Raw genomic sequence first — 18,259 nt, forward strand, 5'->3', positions numbered from 1 at the left:
TTAAGCACAGGTTTTCAGGACCACTTGCTTGTTTTGGCCTCCACATTTCATATGACTTAGTTCCTCAGTTTCTGTTTTTTCCTAAGTTTAAGTTCATGGCTTTTGTAGGCAAGCCAGAGCCCACAGGGAAAAGAATATAATTTCCATGACATGTTGATCCTGGATGCCAACAAAGAAAGAGTATCATCTCCAACTGTTTTGGGATATTGAAAACAAGCATATGGGGATTAAGTTTAACTAGCAACAGAGAAAACAGCTGACTTTCCTGGATTAAAGACCTTTGCAATTTAAGTTGTATCTGTAATTAAGCTGATTAGAAAGAAATTTCCAGTTTTTTTTATTCTCTGGAATAATTCCAAAAATCCTGAGTAGGTATGCTACAGAAGCTGAGCAGATAAAGTGATTAGACAAATATATAGGGTTTCATGATAAACTCTAGTATAAAACCAACAGAAAACTGCAGAGAAAAAAATATATGTACATGTATATGAATTATGTACAAGTATGTGTGCATATGTGTGTGTATATATTACTCAATATGGGCAAATATAATGGAAAACTCGTTGAACACATAAAAATTATATTTAAAATTCCCATAAGATATTTATTTTTTTCATTCAGAGACTTAAGCTATTATAACACAGCAGGAACAAGCAGCACGGGTTACATCTAAAGCTGGATGTATCCACACCCCCTTAGTACAGCCAGATCCACAGACATGTGAGCAACTATAGCATCAGAATGCCAGCAAAGCATGGGTTCCATATAGGGAATATAAACGCACCCATTCACTTCCTCTCATTACCGTCACAGTCAGGCTTTGAACAATGCAATTGATTAACATATTCATTGTTCTCTTATGCTTTTGCCTCAAATTTTTACATCTTTAGGGATCAAAGATATGTGAATACTTAGCAAACAAATACTCCTGCAAAACCATCTCTGTAAAATGTAGTGGCACCAAAAGTACCAGAATGGATTTTTTACTGTTTCAAGGGACCTACAAAAATGCTAAGGAAAACAAATCTATGAACCAATTTTATTTTTATTTGCTTTTAACATGATTATACACATTCATGTGTCTAACAAGATCTGCACTGTTACATTAAAAATACAGTACAATAACATTCAACATGAGGTACTTCATATTTATATATTTTTCCTTCATAAATAATGCTGTAAGCTACTAAATTCAAGCACTCTGATGCACAAGTGACCAGTGTCTTGAATTAGCCGAGCTTATTTTAACACCTTAAAAAAAAAAAAGACAGTTCAGTGCAATAATTATGTAGAAATTAGACCATTTACTTAAATACTATATTAAGATATGCTTAAAGAATGTTACATTAGAACCGCTAGCCTAGTTCCCCTTTATCCCCAGTATGAACAACAACAAAGACTGCCAGATATATTGGGAAAAGCATCTACAGAATATTCTGTTTAATAAAGTTGTGTTTATACACAAGAGTTGCCTGCCTTGTCAGAACAATGGTTTCTAGTTTTAAAACTACAAAATTCGAGATTACCGAAGAAAATAAAGCAAGCACATTAGCTTTCATTCCATGTTGTTGAAAATGCAAAAGGGAGAATAGGATTTAAAATACAAAATTTCTTATTCTAAATACAGTTTTCAAATTTAACCCACAGCTCTCAGCACCAGCCAATCAGGTGGTAGATGTGTCTTTTCTTTTTTAGCTAATGGTAATTAACATAAAACCAAGCTCTCATACCCCCAGTGTACAGGATCTCCTTCAGCTTTCCCCCCACAGCAGTTCCCTACCCACGTGGAGGGCATCTTGCTAACAAGAACACTGACAGTGAATGTTACCGAATGAACAATCTTCACTCAACACACCCACTTCAACAATCTGAGATGATGACATTAGTGCTAAATCAAGTTTCTTCTCCTCTGGCTTAAAAATGAGTGCCTTCTAACCAGGTATACAGCCTACCAATTTGCATGGTAGCTATGAGTTACTGAAATGTTTAATCATAATTTAAAAGCAAAATCCTTTATAGAAGTATTTTTTAAATTGAAAACATAACCTTTATTTCATAGATACTTTGCCATAACTACTCTCTATCATCTTCCTAACAAGAAATAATTGTTAGGTAATTTTGGAAAGTTGTCCTGGGAGTACTCATCTATAATCACCAGTAACAGCTTTTGATCACCTATGCTAACAGCCATAGGTAATGGCAAACATGATTAATACATTTCCCATAATCCAGTGTTCTCCTCCACCAGGGAAGCTGGCCAAAAGCAACAAGCCCAAGTCTATGGGGGAAAAGGTGGCCCAGAAGCACAGTGAATCAGTTAAGGGTAGTCACTTCCCAGGGCCTTGCTAGGGCCAGCAGGGGGACCATTTCTGTCCCACCTCTTACTGGCCAGGCAGGGAGGAGACAATTCCTGAGTCGGCAAACACACTTGCATGCACATGGACGTGCACAGACGCCCACAACGCGCACACACCCGCCCACCCCAGGACTAACCCCTGGCTCCAGACAAGTCAGCTAGGGACCTGCAGAGCAGGAGAAGGAGGTGGCCAGGGACCACACTCTGGGTGGTGGGGGAAGCCATCTCAGGATCACAGTGAGCAGAAAAACTGCCCAGAAACACATGGATACTTTAACTGGAAGTGAACAAATTGGACACTACCAGGGTCACAGGCACTAAACCATCACAAGCCATCACTGAAGGAGAATTTTGAGATGAGCTTTTCCCTCCTTTGTTTGCACGAACCATGTACAAATAAGAGGGCTGGATGTGATGCTGATGCAGTGAATATTAGGTACCATCAAGTGTATCGCTCCAGACTTTTTTTTTTTTTTTTTTAAACCCTGCAGGCATATATTGGCACTTTACAATGGCCAAAGGCCAAATTCTAGCAGTCTAGGAACAGGACATAACTATAAGTAACGAAGAAGATAGTATGTGGTCAAAGCAGATCAGGTAAAGTGTATTTTGGAATTAAAAAAAAAGAAAAATCAATGAATAAAAGTATCTTATTATATTAACGTGTAGTGCTACAAAACTAGTGGTTATTCCATACATCTGAAGAATTGTTTGGTCCTCTTTTCATGGGAAAAAGGGATTAAAGATTCCATACAGTATAACATAAAAACAAGCAAACAGTGGGGATCAGAAGCAAAGTGGGGAAAAGACTGGCTTTTTCATACGGTGTATTCTATTATGCCATTGAATAAACTATTGGTAGAATGGGACTTTTTTAGGTTTCCTTTATAAGCTGTTTTAGTTTAAATTAATAGGCCTGTGATTTTTCCCTATTGACAGTAAAAATGTGTAATTTAGTTAGTTCTAAGAGACGTGTCTGTATTGCAGGCTTGTCTCCTAAACTAAAAGAATAAAAACCTGGTTGTAGTAGAAGTCATAGCCCAAGCAAATATCCAATTTCCTGTTCTCCTATTTTACATGGATACTTTGCAGTGTTTAACATTTAACAACCGTATGAATTTAGGATTTAAGAAAAAAATAATGCCCAGAGTAAAATATTTAAAATGAAGTAAAATAAGAGCTAAACATAACTATTGCCTACTTTCTAAATTATTACTTATTACGAAGGAAAACTTCTTTCAAAATTGTGCACTGAGGTTTACCTGTAATTTGCGGGGGGCGGGGGGATAAGGGTTCTCTTTAAAAATAACTCTTTTGATTATCATTTTAAAGTCTTTATTTCTATTTGTCAAAATAAAACCCTAAAGGAAATTCAAGGTGATCTAGAAAGTTTTAAGAGGGACAAAACTGGGAGGTCAGTGGGGCAGTTGGAAAAGAGCACAAATTCTCTCCAGGTATATAGACAAACTCTAAAAACCACAAAGTCTTGATAAGAACTTGGCTCTTTTAAGCATATAGTTAGAAGCTGAATGCCGCGTTTTTGCCTGTACATAATTAAAAGGTTGAAAGAAATGAGAAACTGCCTATAGCTTCATTCATTACGAATTACCTGCGCTGATCACATCTCTGCAGATGAGCTAAGCATCAAGCAAGTGGGAACCAGATGTGCACCTCAGAGCTCACACCGCTTCGGGAGGGGTTTTCAAGCATAGAATATGAGTTCAGGGATCTGCCCACCCTGCACCCCAGTGCCATTGGTGCTATCCGAGGAGCATTGGAACTGGACAGTCACCTTGCCACACTGAACTTCCGTCATGCCTTCCTGTCCGAAGTAGCTGAGTTCATTGCCATCCAGTATCACGCTAGCTGTGTAGAAGGTGTCCGGCTCAATCTGCACCGGGTACTCGAACCACACAGGGAAGGTGTTGCTGGAGCCGTCTGAGAAGTACTTGCTCAAGTTCTGCCCTAGAACGACGCCCTGCCGCTTGAGTTCGATCTTGGCGCTGTACTCTGCAGAGCCGCAGCTGGAGCCGTAGAGCCCAAAGCCGGCAATGAACACTCTCTTATCAACCGCAAACTGGATGCTGTCACAGCGGCCCCGGTAACGCCACTGGTTGCTCCGATAGGCACAGGACTGGAAACGGTGACAGCGCTGGGGGACGAGGCCCTTGCGGGCTTTACTCACAAACTGCAGCTCGGGTTTTTTGGCTGCAGTGTACCAGAGGAAAATGTCGTTGGTCTCATTGAGAGTCAGAACTCCAGACTGGGCAGCACCATTTGCAAAATCATCCAGGGCCATCGTGGGGATGCGGATCAAGTAGAGTGCCTTTCCCAGGACCTTGCGCTTATTCTCAATGCTCAGAGCCAGATCTTGTCGCTGGCATTCCACTTCGGCCCAGTTGAGTGCTGCCTCAAAAACCACAATTTCTTTGGCATTCAGAGTTTCCCTGCGGAGGATACTTTCTAGAGTTTGGAAGTCGATATCGCAGAATCCCTCAGACTTGAGAGCTAACTCGGCCTGGGCATCGATCACCTCCCAGCAACGCTGGGTCAGGTCTGGCTCCTCAAACAGACAGCTCTGGGAGAGGAGCACACAGGCGTTCTTGGCGCTCAGGCTGGTCTCCAGGAAATTAACGCAGGCTCTGGCGAGGTGAGGGACAATGTACTTTTTGGCAGCGTAAAGAGTGGCCAGCACTGTGTCAGCAGCCAAGTCAATTTCATCACAATAGATATATCTGAAAGAGAGCACCCAGCACATAAATGGAACTTTCACAAAATGAGCGTGTCTAGCAAGAAAAGATGCAACTACTTTCAAGTTAGTTCCAAGAAAATCATCTTATGTGACAGTTATTACAAAAATGATTAGGGATTAAAGAAACATCTGAAGTATATTCATAAATTATTAATATTTCAACTCAGCAGTAAGTTTGTATAATTAAAGACATTTACTTTGTATTACCATTCTAGCTTTTACTTTATAACCTGCATTCAATGTCTTCTCAAAAAAGAGAAGATACTAGAACTGTTTGGAAAAAAGAAAAAGAAAAAAAAAACCAAAACACAAAAAACTGTGTATCGGAGTTAGTATTAGCAAAAAACAACCAAAAAAGGACAAAATTTCTATTAAATATGCCATGTTATATTTAATCAAATAATCATCTCTGGAGTGCCAGGGTGGCTCAGTCAGTTAAACATCTGTCTTTGGCTCGGGTCGTGATCCAGGGGTCCTGAGATTGAGCCTGGAAAGCCCCATGTCCTGGCTCCCTGCTGAGAAGGGAGTCTGTCACTCCCTACCCCCCTCATACTCTCTCTCTCTCATTCAAATAAATAAATAAAATATTTTAAAAAAGAATAATCTTATGTTTCAAAAGCTCTCTTTCTATATGCATAAATACATATACATAGTTTTATTTTTTAAATTTTCATATATTCAGATAGAAACAAATGCCTTTAGGGGTACCTGGGTGGCTCAGTGGGTTAAAGCCTCTGCCTTCAGCTCAGGTCATGATCCCAGGGTCCTGGGACTGAGGCCTGCATGGGGCTCTGTGCTCAGCAGGGAGCCTGCTTCCCCCTCCCCCCCCATTGCCCGCCTCTCTGCCTCCTTGTGATCTCTGTCAAATAAATAAATAAAATCTTAAAAAAAAAAAAGGAACAAATGCCTTTAATACCACGTTAGCAATGATTTACATCTTAATTCTTTTAACCAAGACCTGAATTTTTCCTAAACACAAAATAAAACCTGAGATTAAGAAAGATATTTTTCAAGTAGTTCTAAATACACTATCATATATGGATTTCAACATTATCTTCCAGATACAACATAGGCTTTGCATCTGGATTTTTTTTTTTAAACTCTAAATTCTTTCTTCTCTCCCCCATACATTTCTTCTACCTTCAGAATTAAAGAATGTACTATTTCTGAATATATTTAATTAAAAGACAAAAGCAAGAAAGCCCAAATATGCACTATTTTTATGATTCTGTGAAGTATCTCTATGTCAGGAGATAAAACACTCCTTGGTGATTTGGGGAGATGGTGGCAGTCTCCCAAGATGTTACATAAAAGCAAAAATCACCTGCTTCTTTTAGATAGCCACGAATGAGTACAAGAGTTCAATGAGAACTACATATGGGTGAAAAATACATAGTGATAAAACTTAACTTTTAATTTTTTCCAGTCAAAGCTAAGGTGTTTAGCTACTTGCTGTGAAGTTTTACTTTAGTTACTAGAGTAACTAAACACACGTAACAAAAGATTAGCAATGGCTTTTGCAAAGGAAGTTAAAAAGCCCACAGTGATAACAAGAAGAAAAATGTCCACAATCACAAATGAAACCTTCATTTTTGCTCCCAGGAAGCTCTTTCTCTTCTGATAGGCTGAGCCATATACCACTGGCCAAGATGCACTCACAAAATACTGGAAGCTCAGTGCTGCTCTGACCCTGGAACTGTCAAGTGAGCGGTCTTCCCTTTCTCTTGATGACTCCCTTTCTAGGAATACCGACTCCTCAGCCATACAACACAGCTGTCTGGAAAACCTGGCCTCCATCAGCCCTGGCAACAGTGCAGTCCTGATCAACTATGGCCTGACAGCAAACAGCACCTTATTACACTTCTGATTCTTACGACTGCTGTTGGGCTACATGTATAATTTTAAAAAGCTGTATTGAGATATATTCTAGGTGATATATTTGTAAGAAAAGATGCAACTCAAATGACTTGGGTGAAATGTAGTTCTGTAATTCTTACTTGTGTTTCCTCACCATGAATCTCTCTGGCTGAAACAACACAACACTCCACTGGACTGCAGTGCAGTCCCAATGCTGAACTAGTGTTAGTGTTCTCCTCTGAGACAGAAATGTCAAGTACACAAAGCTGACGTGATCGGAAAAGAAAAGAAAACAAAACAAAACAAAAAAAACAAAGCTAAAATTGGTTTCTGTACATTTATCTCTAAAAGATTAGAAAGGTCACTGAGTGTTGGTTGCTTCAAAGTGATGAGTTAGTTTACCTTTTGATACTTCACATGCTCACTTATCTTTAATTTCCCTATTTCCCACTGTGAAAGTTTCAGTCAGAAGCAATTAGATTTCAAAACTACAACACAAATAAAGAATTGAATACTTTTTCTACAGCTAACTGCAGTGCGTATTTTTCAATAGGAGCAGACAATAAATATATTGCAACCTTTTAACCATTTGTGGGGTTACCGTCCTATTATCATCCAACTTGTAGACACACAGAATGATATTTTTTAAACAAAGATGTTTTTTCCAGGGAACCTAAATCCCCACAGAAGTAGACAACCTTGAACTCTGAGTATACTTGGTGTGCTAGAAGAAGGATTTAACAAAAATCATAAAACGTTATTTAAAATAATCACTACAGGTTAATCACAGAGTAGACTATCACTGTCCAGCAGCAGTGCACATCAGAGGAGTAGACTCTATTTAGCTAGTCAACACGTAATGGAGTTTAAAAAAGACCCATGAGACAAAAAACTATTTTTTGAATAAGCATGTATCTTACAGCTTCACATTTGTATATTATTAATTAAAGTCTTCCTGTTAAAATACATATAAAACTATAGAAAACTATTCATCTCTCTCAAAATGTCTCCTCTACCATCAAATGCAAATGCTCTATCTTTTGAGAAATGGTATCTGATTTTATATAAGGGTATGCACATGTACATATAGGCAAAGACCAGATTATTTTAACACAGTAACTTTTACATTTACCAAGAGGAAACAGGAACTCCTAAAAAACTGAGAAATCTCTTAACTAGTGGTACTTCAAATTGTGAAACAAAATTTGTGAAACAAAAATTTAATTTATGTCTTTGGACACTTCTTCATACACAATGCTGTCAGAGAGAACATGCGCAATCAGATAATCCTACACAAGAAAGTGATTTTTCTTTGACTGTGAGTCGTTAAAAATCAAATCACTATCCATGTCACTTGCTCCCAAATCCCATGCCAAGGTGTATTATAGATGCCTGCACAGTTCCACATGCTTTCCCCTGAAAATGCACATAAGTTTTCTCCAAAAACATTTACAAGATAAGCAGCACCCTCTTTCTTCATCAGTCTCCTTTTCTTATATTTAACTGAGAAACCAGCAGAGTACAAACAGAGCATAAACAAACTCTTTCTAAACAAATGAACGATGCTTACTTCAGCATAGCGAGAAAAGCAGCAGGTTCGACATCTGGTATACGGATTTCATCTTTGTCCTCAGCAAGTTCTCCGTAAAACATTGCATGGAACACAGAGCTCCCAACAGCTAAAACATACTGTGGAGAAAGGGAAATCTTATTTCATGCACTAAACTGAAAGCATTTTCAGCAAATCAGTCCAGAAAAACAACTCTGAACAATCAGGTTTGGTGGACATGGAGCACCTACACCTGCTCTTCAAAGCCAAGGTACAGTGTGTATCTTGCTGTGAAAGCAGAAGATAGATGCTCAAGCAAGCCAGTCTTTATGCTGCTAATTACCTCAAGGCTTTAAGAGATTAATGTCTAAGTTCCCTCATTACAAAATAAATAAATCAAATAAAAGCTTACAGAACCAATTTCTAGGGGAAGAGTAAACATGACTTTCCTAACCTGTCGCAACAACTTCCCAGGACTGGAAAGTTGAGAGGGCATGTTTTTGTGTGGGATGTAAAGCAGGGTAGAAAGAAACAAAGAAAAAAAAATTAAGCGTGGCCAAGACCCTTTGGAGAGGCTTTGCCTTCTCTGTGATGGCTGAAACACGCACTGCCTGCCATCAGAAACATGCAAGCTGCTCACCCCAACCAAGTTTCAGGCTTATGAAGAGGGTCCCTCTTTGTAAATCTCAGGACTAAACCAGTAATGCAGCTGTTGCTTACTTTGTGTCCTGGCAACCGCTGAGTCCCACCTGGTGGCCCAACCACAAAATGTACATCTGCCATCAAATCATTATTGAACATCACCGCATTTCTACAAACAGAGGCAATTCATTAATGTACAGCAGCCAGCATTTTTAATACCCCTCCCCAACATACAAAACCCATGAAAGAATCACAAGCTAAGCAACAGTTTAGTAATTTCAGGGTTAAACTACAAATAAAGATTCCAACTAAACAACTGTTTGTGATCATTGCAAACACATGAGAAGTAACTAGAGTTAAATAACAAAAAAACAAAACAAAACAAAAACCCAAAAAGTAATCCAAACTTTTCATTAGACTAAGGACAAAAAAGAGGCTTCTATCTTCAAACCTTCCATGGTCCGTGGACACAAGCCTGTCACTTAAATGTTACAGCTTGCAAAAACATTTTTATCTAAGAGGAAAACAGCTGTACTGTTTTGGAAAAGATACAAGGCAGTTTTCCATTACCAATAAAGCTTCTGGGAAAAGAGGAAACACAGATTTATGTTAAAATACATTACAGGTTGTGCAAAACAGAAACTTCAACACAGGAAAACTTTTAAAGTAAATATGCTGGCTGGGAACTTACCTTTCTCTGATGGTGGGATAGAGACCCTGCCAGTTTGGGGCTGGAATGAGGTTGTTGTTACTGAGATTCTGCTGGTGGTACTGTTGGACAGTGGTGCTGCTGGAGTTGGCTGGTTTTTTACGAGGGAATATATCAGCAGCCATCTTCTTCTTCTTTTTAGTCTTCAAGGTAATTATTTCATAACAAACTGGGGGCAACTTGCTGTTGCTGCTGCTGCTGCTGCTGCTGCTGCTGCCGCCGCCGCCGCCACCGCCAGTATTTGTCTTCTTTGAGCTTTTCTTGGACCTATTCTTTACCGTCTCTGGAAGCATCAAGAAGAAGGTGAGACATTTCATGTTCTTTTCCTTGTCATCTACCATGAGTACAGTATGTCTCTCTTTACAGCTAGATATCCCAAACTGGTGCGCACATCGAGGGACAGAGGCTGGCACGAGCCAAGATGTTAACAGAAACCAACAAGCTGTTATTTTGCTTCTTTTCTCAGCCGGACAAGGTGACCTTTTCACTATGTTGAATAGAAACTGGCTTTAAGTTTTATCCAGTACTGGGTCTGCAAAATACATCTCCATCATGATTCCTATTTCTCTTATTTGCTCATAAAAATAACCCAGTTTCCTAGATCACCTGAAAAATGCTAGACTGAGCGAAGATGACAGGCAGAGAGCCGTAGCGTTTGTTTTCTGAATTAGGTTAGCAAGATGTGCTGGAGCCGTGCGAGTCTGTTCAGCCGGCTGAAGTTGTGTGGTGAATGGATCGGAGGAGAGTAGGTATTACAGCCCTGCAGATGGAGTCAGACAGCCAGTGCTCGGAGCCAATAGCTGAAGTCACCAATCATGATTGGACCAAGCAAAACAGTGACACCTATTGTAACGTGCATAGCTCTGATATTAAAGGAACAGCAGTTGCATTCTGTTGTCTCCTGTATTACTGTATATTTAAATAAAATAAACAACCTATGAAATAGATCTGCAAACAGGAAAGGAACAGTTTGTGCTCACAGACTTCTCTTCAGTAGATGTACATTTTTTATTTCCCCAGCTAAACAAGCAGGATCAATTAACAAAGGGTAGGGACTGATATCTACTCTGTATTTCTAGTAAAATCTTTATCCCAGCAGCATTTAGTTTCAAATACTTCAAACAAAATCTTCCTTTCTTCCCTCTAAAAGGGATTATTATAGCAAAACCATACTAAATAACACACTTATTACAGCTTAATGGAAAGGAATGTTGTTTTTCTTTTTGCAGTCTCTTTGAATGCAAGTTATAGTCTAGTGCAAAATAAGAGAGATGAGGTCATGTGTTCGTTTTACCTCCCAACATTTTCTAGTTCCTATGACGATCTTTGACAGGAGTCCCAGACCGGAAAATACTTTTAAATTAGACTAAGATTATACCAGTAGGTTTAGCGGCACTGAAACAGACAGATTTTAGACATAAAAAGTAAGATTCAAATTACACAAATCTGCTAATCGGCATTTAAAATTATAATTCACTAAAAATAGGTCAGATGGGCCCTGCTCAGGATCTCAAAATCCAGCCTAAATGTTATGACTACATTTAACTTGTCATGATTTTAAAGAATATAATCCACAACTTCTAACACAAAACCAGTAATAAGGCTATTCAAAATGATAAATGTTCTGATGCTGCTCAGTTAAAAATGCAAACAGGTTCTCCCTCCTTTGAATCAGAAGAATATATACTACTACGTATGAGGTTTTCATGCATGTGAATCCCCCAACAATTTCTAGCCTTTGATGAGCAAGAAAAAACACCTGCTACGGGTGCCACACATGCTTATTTATTTCTAAAGACGGACTAGTGAGGAGACTGAATCTCACCCTTATCTACCTGGATTACTCTCATTTGTTTCAAGTGCAGCAGAAATTTGCTCCCCGTGCCCCCAGCCCTTCACCTAAGGCAGTCTTCACGGCCACAGTCCTGCTTATAGCACAGGAGTCTTCAGAATAATGACTGCCTGACTAAGCGAGGGCTCTACGAATGCACGGTGATGGTTATTATAACTAATAATCTGCTGAAGAGAACACACTGAAATCAAACTTTTAATCCCTGGACCCTAAATCGTGACACTGAGCCAAGGAATATCCTCTTTATTGTCTTCATTATCACTCTTAAAACTGCAAAGCCAGGACAGGACTGACTGTAAGAGAACCAACGGTCTTTCCACAAGGTTATTCATCCCCATTTTAGAAGGACCCTGAAGTGCTGCTTATTTATTACAATTATTATGTGTTCCCAATCACAGGGCTACCCATCCTTTCAAATCACACAATGTTACAGAGAGAGATCTAGAGACCAGTTTTTTAAAAGCATGCAGTGAAAGGTATAAAGAAGGAGCACATGTGTTCTATTTGAGCTAATTACCCAGGATATGGATAAAACCAAAAGATTTCTCTCCTGCTCAACTGCTACTGAACTTCCAGACACCAGCCTCCTTAGAAAGCCCCCACAACAGGGAGGTCCTTCTGACCAGGATTAGTCCAAACATACCTGACTTTCAGGTCAGATAGCAACCAATTAGATTGCAAAGGGAAATGAGCTGCTTTACTACTAATAATTGTCATCTGTACAGACAAAATAGTCAAAGCACAAAAAGCAGATGTAAGAACTTAAGAAGGCGTTGTGGCTTTTATTCATTTCACATGCAGTTCAATACCTTTTTCCAAGAAAACCTTGAACAACCACTGCTCTTACATCATTAGAACAACAAGTGCACACAGTAGCTTAAGAAAATTATATAATATTTTAGAAAATGTTCTTCTTGAAATTCAAGGTTTTGGGTATTTGGAAAATTAAGTTCTGTGGAAAAGCCTGAACATTCTAGTTACATGAAGCACTGCTCATTCTGAATCCCCTAGAACAACGCTGCAAAGAGCATATAATGTGGGGGTTGGTAAGTATGGCTCTTTTAAAGTTATGTTCTTAAATACAAAAAGTAATACAATTAAAATTTAAATGACATTTTAATTTTTGTAGCCCATTTGAAAAGCATGAAAATGTTAATAAAAATCAAGACATGGAAAGCTTCTTGAAAGCTTTATTTTCCTACCATGGTTTAAAAGGTAACATCAAGCCCTTGCTACTAGAAGCAGCAGCACCTCCAGACAGTCTGTTAGAAATCCAGAAACTCCTCCAGATTCTGGATGAGAAGTGCATTTTTTTTTTTAAGATTTTACTTATTTGACAGAGATCATAAGTAGGCAGAGAGGCAAGTAGAGAGAGAGAGAGAGAGAGGAAGAAGCAGGCTTCTTGCCAAGCAGAGAGCCCAATGAGGGGCTCCATCCCAGGACCCTGGGATCATGTGAGCTGAAGGCAGAGGTTTTAACCCACTGAGCCACCCCGGCGCCCCCAGAAGTGCATTTTAACAAGACCCTCTAGGCAATCTGTATGACATTCAAGTTTGAGAAAGCCTCCTCTTAGATTAAAATAAAGAAGGCTACAAGGTCTCCCAGTGATCCAGTATCAAAAGTTGGAGCCACATTTTGCATTTAGTTATCAACTGAATGTAGAAATAATTCAAAATGATTAATTTGGTTTGGTCATAAAACTTAACCTTGGTGTCTTATTCTAAAATTCTTCTGATTAGGCCCTAAGTGTCAGAATTCTAGGATTCAGGTGTGTGGAGAGCCAACAGAAAGGCCTCAAAATATTTTTCAAACTCTGGAAAAGCAGCTCATGCTCATGATTATTTTATAGGACAATGACAGGTCATTTCAGTGGGAAAAATAAAGTATTAAAGAATGCCAAGTGTGAAACAGATGACCACTTAATATTTTACAATAATCTACTTCACAATTCTATTTTGAAAACTTAGTATTGTGGAACAGCAAAACTAGCAATCGAGTAATGTGGTTCAGTACTGGCTCAACCACCAAAAATTGATTGTACGTGTGTGTTGAAGGGGAGGGGAGTCTGACAAATCATTTAGCCTTTAAGGGCATCAAGTTCCTCAGCTACAATATGAACAGGTTCTCTAGAACAGCTGAGTGTTTCTCAATCTTTACCTTCAATCCTCAGTTAAGAAATGCATTTTATATCTGGACTCAGTACTAGCACACATGCACGCCACCATATGCGCCCATAAATGGAAAGATGGTTCACAAAAGAGAACTCTTAGCCCGTTATGATAGCACAGATATTTTCTATCCTATTTTTTTTCTTTTCTTTTTAATGTTGGTCTTGATTCATTCCACTGATTTCACAAGCACAGTTTAAGTAGTACTAGTTTAGATGATTTCTAATAGCTTTCAAGGTTTAACTTTCCAGGGTAACTTTCCTATCAAGTACTTGGGACTAAGGGGAAGAAGGCAATGGTTGCATCAACAAATGGCATGCACAACCGGGAGTGTGCATTTATTTTTCTGGGAAGAAGAGCCACAGTTATCATCTGTCTTTCAGGGTAATCCATGACCCAGAACACAATGAAATACTATGAAGATTTATGATTGATTTGAATACACAAAATATTTATATCATTTTTTTAAAAGATTTTATTTATTTATTTGACAGAAAGAAATTACAAGTACACTGAGAGGCAGGCAGAGAGAGAGAGAGAGAGAGAGAAGGAAGCAGGCTCCCTGCTGAGCAGAGAGCCCGATGCGGGACTCAATCCCAGGACCCTGAGATCATGACCTGAGCTGAAGGCAGCGGCTTAACCCACTGAGCCACCCAGGCGCCCTTATATCATTTTCTTCTCTGCTTCCGTATCTATAGGCTATTTCATTAAATACAAATTATGGTTCCCCCCCCCCCGCAAAATTAAGCATAGAGTTAAAATTCCATCTATTGAATCTGCAATGCAAAAACATCCCCCATTAGGTTGAAGGTTGGATAAATAAAGGATACCATCCCAAATGTATTTTTGTATTTCATTCTAATAATTCTTTTCAACTAGCATTGTATTTTTTCTTATGCCTCCTGAATTTTTTTTTTTTTTTTAATTTATTGCCTGAGAGCGAGCGAGCGAGCAAGACAGCACAAGCAGGGGAAGAAGGCAGAGGGACAGATAGAAGCAGACTCCTCTCTGAGCAAGGAGGACGGATGAGGGACTCTGTCTCAGGACCCTGGGATCATGACCTGAGCTGAAGGAGACGCCTGACTGACTGGGCCTCCCAGGCGTCCCGTCCCAGACTTCCTGAATTTTAAAGCTGTTATGAGACATGGTTAATCTGCCCTAATGAAGTAAATGGATTAAGAAGCCCATTGATCTTTTATGAAAGTACATATGTATCCCTCACTTTCTTAAAGTTCATGTTATGCACTTTGCTTTTATGAAAGACCTACATTAATGTATGTTTCCACTAGCTAAAGGAAACCCAGAGAATTTTTGCTTTCATGAAAAAAAGGAAAAAAGCAAAAATAGCATTCAGCGTGTTTTGCAGTGGAGGCAGCACACATCCTGAGAAAAGTGGCACCACCAAGCTCCTTTCTCAGGAACTACACTCAGCATCAAGCTGCCATCCCATTACTATAGCATCTATGCTTTACCTTGGTTTACTTTGTGCACCCATTAGGAAGATAGGTCCTAAAGTATCAGAAAAGCCAAAGAGAGGCTGTTTTTCGGGTCTGGGAAAACTCAAAAATTTTCCCTAATAAACTAATGGTAATTGCTTCTTTATGCCATTTTGGCTTACAAAAGATTTCACAGGTACACTGTACTTCGAATAGTAGGGAAAACCTGCACTTAAAATTCAACATGATGATCTTACAGAATGCTGGTGACTGTCACACAATAGTGAGCAAGACCAAGAACCAAACTTAAGAGGTTAGCTAGTCACTGTGGGTTTCTGATGATTTCTACAATTGTCAGAAAGTTCAACCACCTTTATCTCTTTTCATTCAATTTCCAATAACAACAAGATTATCAGCTGAATTTAAGCTCACTTAGATCATCTTTTTCACCACTGGAAGGTCTGCCAGGAATCCCTCTTTATTTAGTAGAATCCTGTATATTCAGCGCGGGGACTTGAATGAGGTTCGGAAAAGAAAGGGAATCTAGAAATTATTTAATACAATTCTGTCAACAGATAAAGAGACTAGGCGTCCAGAAGGGATTTGTGAATGGTTAAGCAGTGGGGCGATGTCTGGACTAGAATGCAGATTTCCAGATTGGCTGCCTAATTTTGTCTGTTCCACTGACTCTAATTTCCATCCACAGTTAATTACCCCATATTTTTACATAATGCTTTATCTTCATACTTCTAATCTACTTTAGAAGAAAAAAATATATGCAAAATGTACAGATAAGAAAACCGTGAACATATATATATACTCTGCACCCTGCAGGAAGAACTCTAGGACACTTTCTGGAAAGACAGGAAGGAACGTAAATGCCTAACAGCCATGAGGAAGCTGCTCAAGAACAGAAGGGGCTTGCCAGGTAAAACCAAAGTTGGAAAAACCGGGCACTTGTGATTTATATTAACAACCTATGTCAACAACTAACAATGCTGGCAAGTCTTGTTTAACTTGCTCTGATTTTGAAGTTCTTGTCTGGACTTGTGTATGGTTTACCACAAGATACCTAAACAGCTACAGAGCAAGGTTAACTGAGGCTTAAACAAGTCAGGGTAGACTGTGGAAATGAGTATCACTTCCAAAAATTACTAACAGACCATCAGAGAGGAGAATAATTTTAATTTAACCTGGTAATCACGATGGAATAGTGTTTTGCTTTTGTTTACTTTTCAATACTGAGCAGAAGTTATGTTTGTGATTAAGGAAGTAAAACAGGTAAGCAACAAAATGTTGGCAGTTTTTAAGACAGCAAGAGCTGCTGCAAAATAGGCTAGATGCTTTCTAAATTTAGAAATAAATATGGAGTCAAGCATTGGCAGCATGGTATAGTGAAAAAGACCGACAGCCAACAAAAAGTGACCTTAAGAGGTTACTTAATATCCATAAGCCTTGTTTTATTCATCTGCCAAATGGAATAATTATACCCATTCAACCCTCTCAGGTTTACTGTGAAGGCAAGATTACATGTTTGTGAAAACATTTTGATAAAAGTTGAAAACACTTTGCAAAGGTAAGCTTTCACTATTAGTAACAATTATACCCAAAGCGGGAAATATTTGTGATACAAACAACAAAACCCAAAGGTTAAAATGGCTCATCTTTCAGGCTTTGAAACTACTGACATTTCATCCCATATGCAGGCTTGCTCTGGCCTTACTCACAGGCCAAGAGGTTGCTGAGGATCTTGCTGGAATTTTGCAGGTGAGATCCAATCACTAACGATGTGTGTCACGTACTGTGATCAGGTCCCAACCTGATGCTCAAACCTGCACCTGAAACCCCTACTCTAGGCATTTTCTGCTTGACTGAAACTGAGAGCAGATGCTCTGCTGTACCCCTTTCTGAGAGCCCAAAGCTGCAAGCTGTCTATCTACGAAGCACAGAGTAATGTCTACACTATCAAGTCAACTTGGCCTCTCTCAACAATGACCTAGTTTTAATTGTGGCACCAAGGGTGATAAGCAACACAAGTAACTGGGCATGGCATACCTCAGTGCTGGCTGGAAGGATGAAGCTCATGGATAGTTTGACTAAGTCATTTCCTTTTCATCACACAGAGTTCCCATTAACATTAAACTGTACTTAAATCTTGGGAAATATGCCCAAAGGTTGAATGTGACTGTTCTCTGAAGGCAGGAAAAATGATTCTTTAAAAAATTTCATATGGTATTTAACATGATATTTGATGCTTATAAGCTCTGTCGTATGCACTTGTCATATGTCATATGGGATACTAAACAAAAATTGCTAATTTTTATATACTCTAGATGATCTCCTAGGAAATTTCCTCTTGTGTAAAAGTGTTGACTACATAATCTCTTCTTTTTTTCCAATTCTAGTTTTCTAGGATTAAAGAATCTGTGTGTGTGGCAGGAATACTGATTTATTTAATACAGTTTTCTTTACATTTTCGTATTATGATTATAACCTATACCCAACAAAAACTAGGTACATACAAATGTGCCATATTTTATCAATTATTACTCTCTCCCCCATTTAACATCTCTGAAATTGGGTTTATCTTATAATTGATGGCATCTCATGAGTATAAGTACTAGGACCTTTTCTTCCCTTTCTTCTTGGTACATAAATAATAGCATATCTTACAACTGATGGCTCCTTACGATCAGTGACGTAAGGTCGAAGATATATAATTCAACAAAAAGAAAGGGCTCTCTTCTTTAGATTGGTTAATTACTCCCTTAATCAGGCAAGATGGCAGCTCAGAATTCTGACTCAATTACATTAGAATAATTGAGCTTTTATCAAATAGTCATTTGATAAAGTATATAATCATAGTTCTCAACTGAGACTGCTACAACAATAACCAATGATGATACAGTAGAAAGTCTGGATGGAAATTCCAAAATGA

At 38.8% G+C, this 18,259-nt stretch overlaps 1 protein-coding gene across 3 annotated transcripts in view; it reads right to left on the bottom strand.

Annotated features, from left to right (window-relative positions):
* Positions 1 to 578: 578 nt before the first annotated feature.
* The window catches only part of BTBD3 (BTB domain containing 3), a 35,619-nt gene continuing 17,938 nt past the window's right edge, over positions 579 to 18,259 (bottom strand). For 2 of the 3 annotated variants that reach the window (XM_082743739.1, XM_082743740.1), the window contains exons 2-5: positions 9,848 to 10,148; positions 9,235 to 9,325; positions 8,536 to 8,654; positions 579 to 5,091 (exon numbers count right to left, since the gene is read on the bottom strand). In XM_082743739.1, coding sequence (XP_082599865.1) covers positions 4,059 to 5,091; positions 8,536 to 8,654; positions 9,235 to 9,325; positions 9,848 to 9,990 — 1,386 coding nt within the window. In that variant the 5' untranslated portion in view covers positions 9,991 to 10,148 and the 3' untranslated portion in view covers positions 579 to 4,058. Of the gene's footprint in view, positions 5,092 to 8,535; positions 8,655 to 9,234; positions 9,326 to 9,847; positions 10,657 to 18,259 lie in introns of those variants that run through there. The other variant, XM_082743738.1, reaches the window with a different exon arrangement.

The sequence above is a fragment of the Mustela nivalis genome, assembly GCF_964662115.1.
Source record: "Mustela nivalis genome assembly, chromosome: 8".
NCBI classification, from domain to species: domain Eukaryota; kingdom Metazoa; phylum Chordata; class Mammalia; order Carnivora; family Mustelidae; genus Mustela; species Mustela nivalis.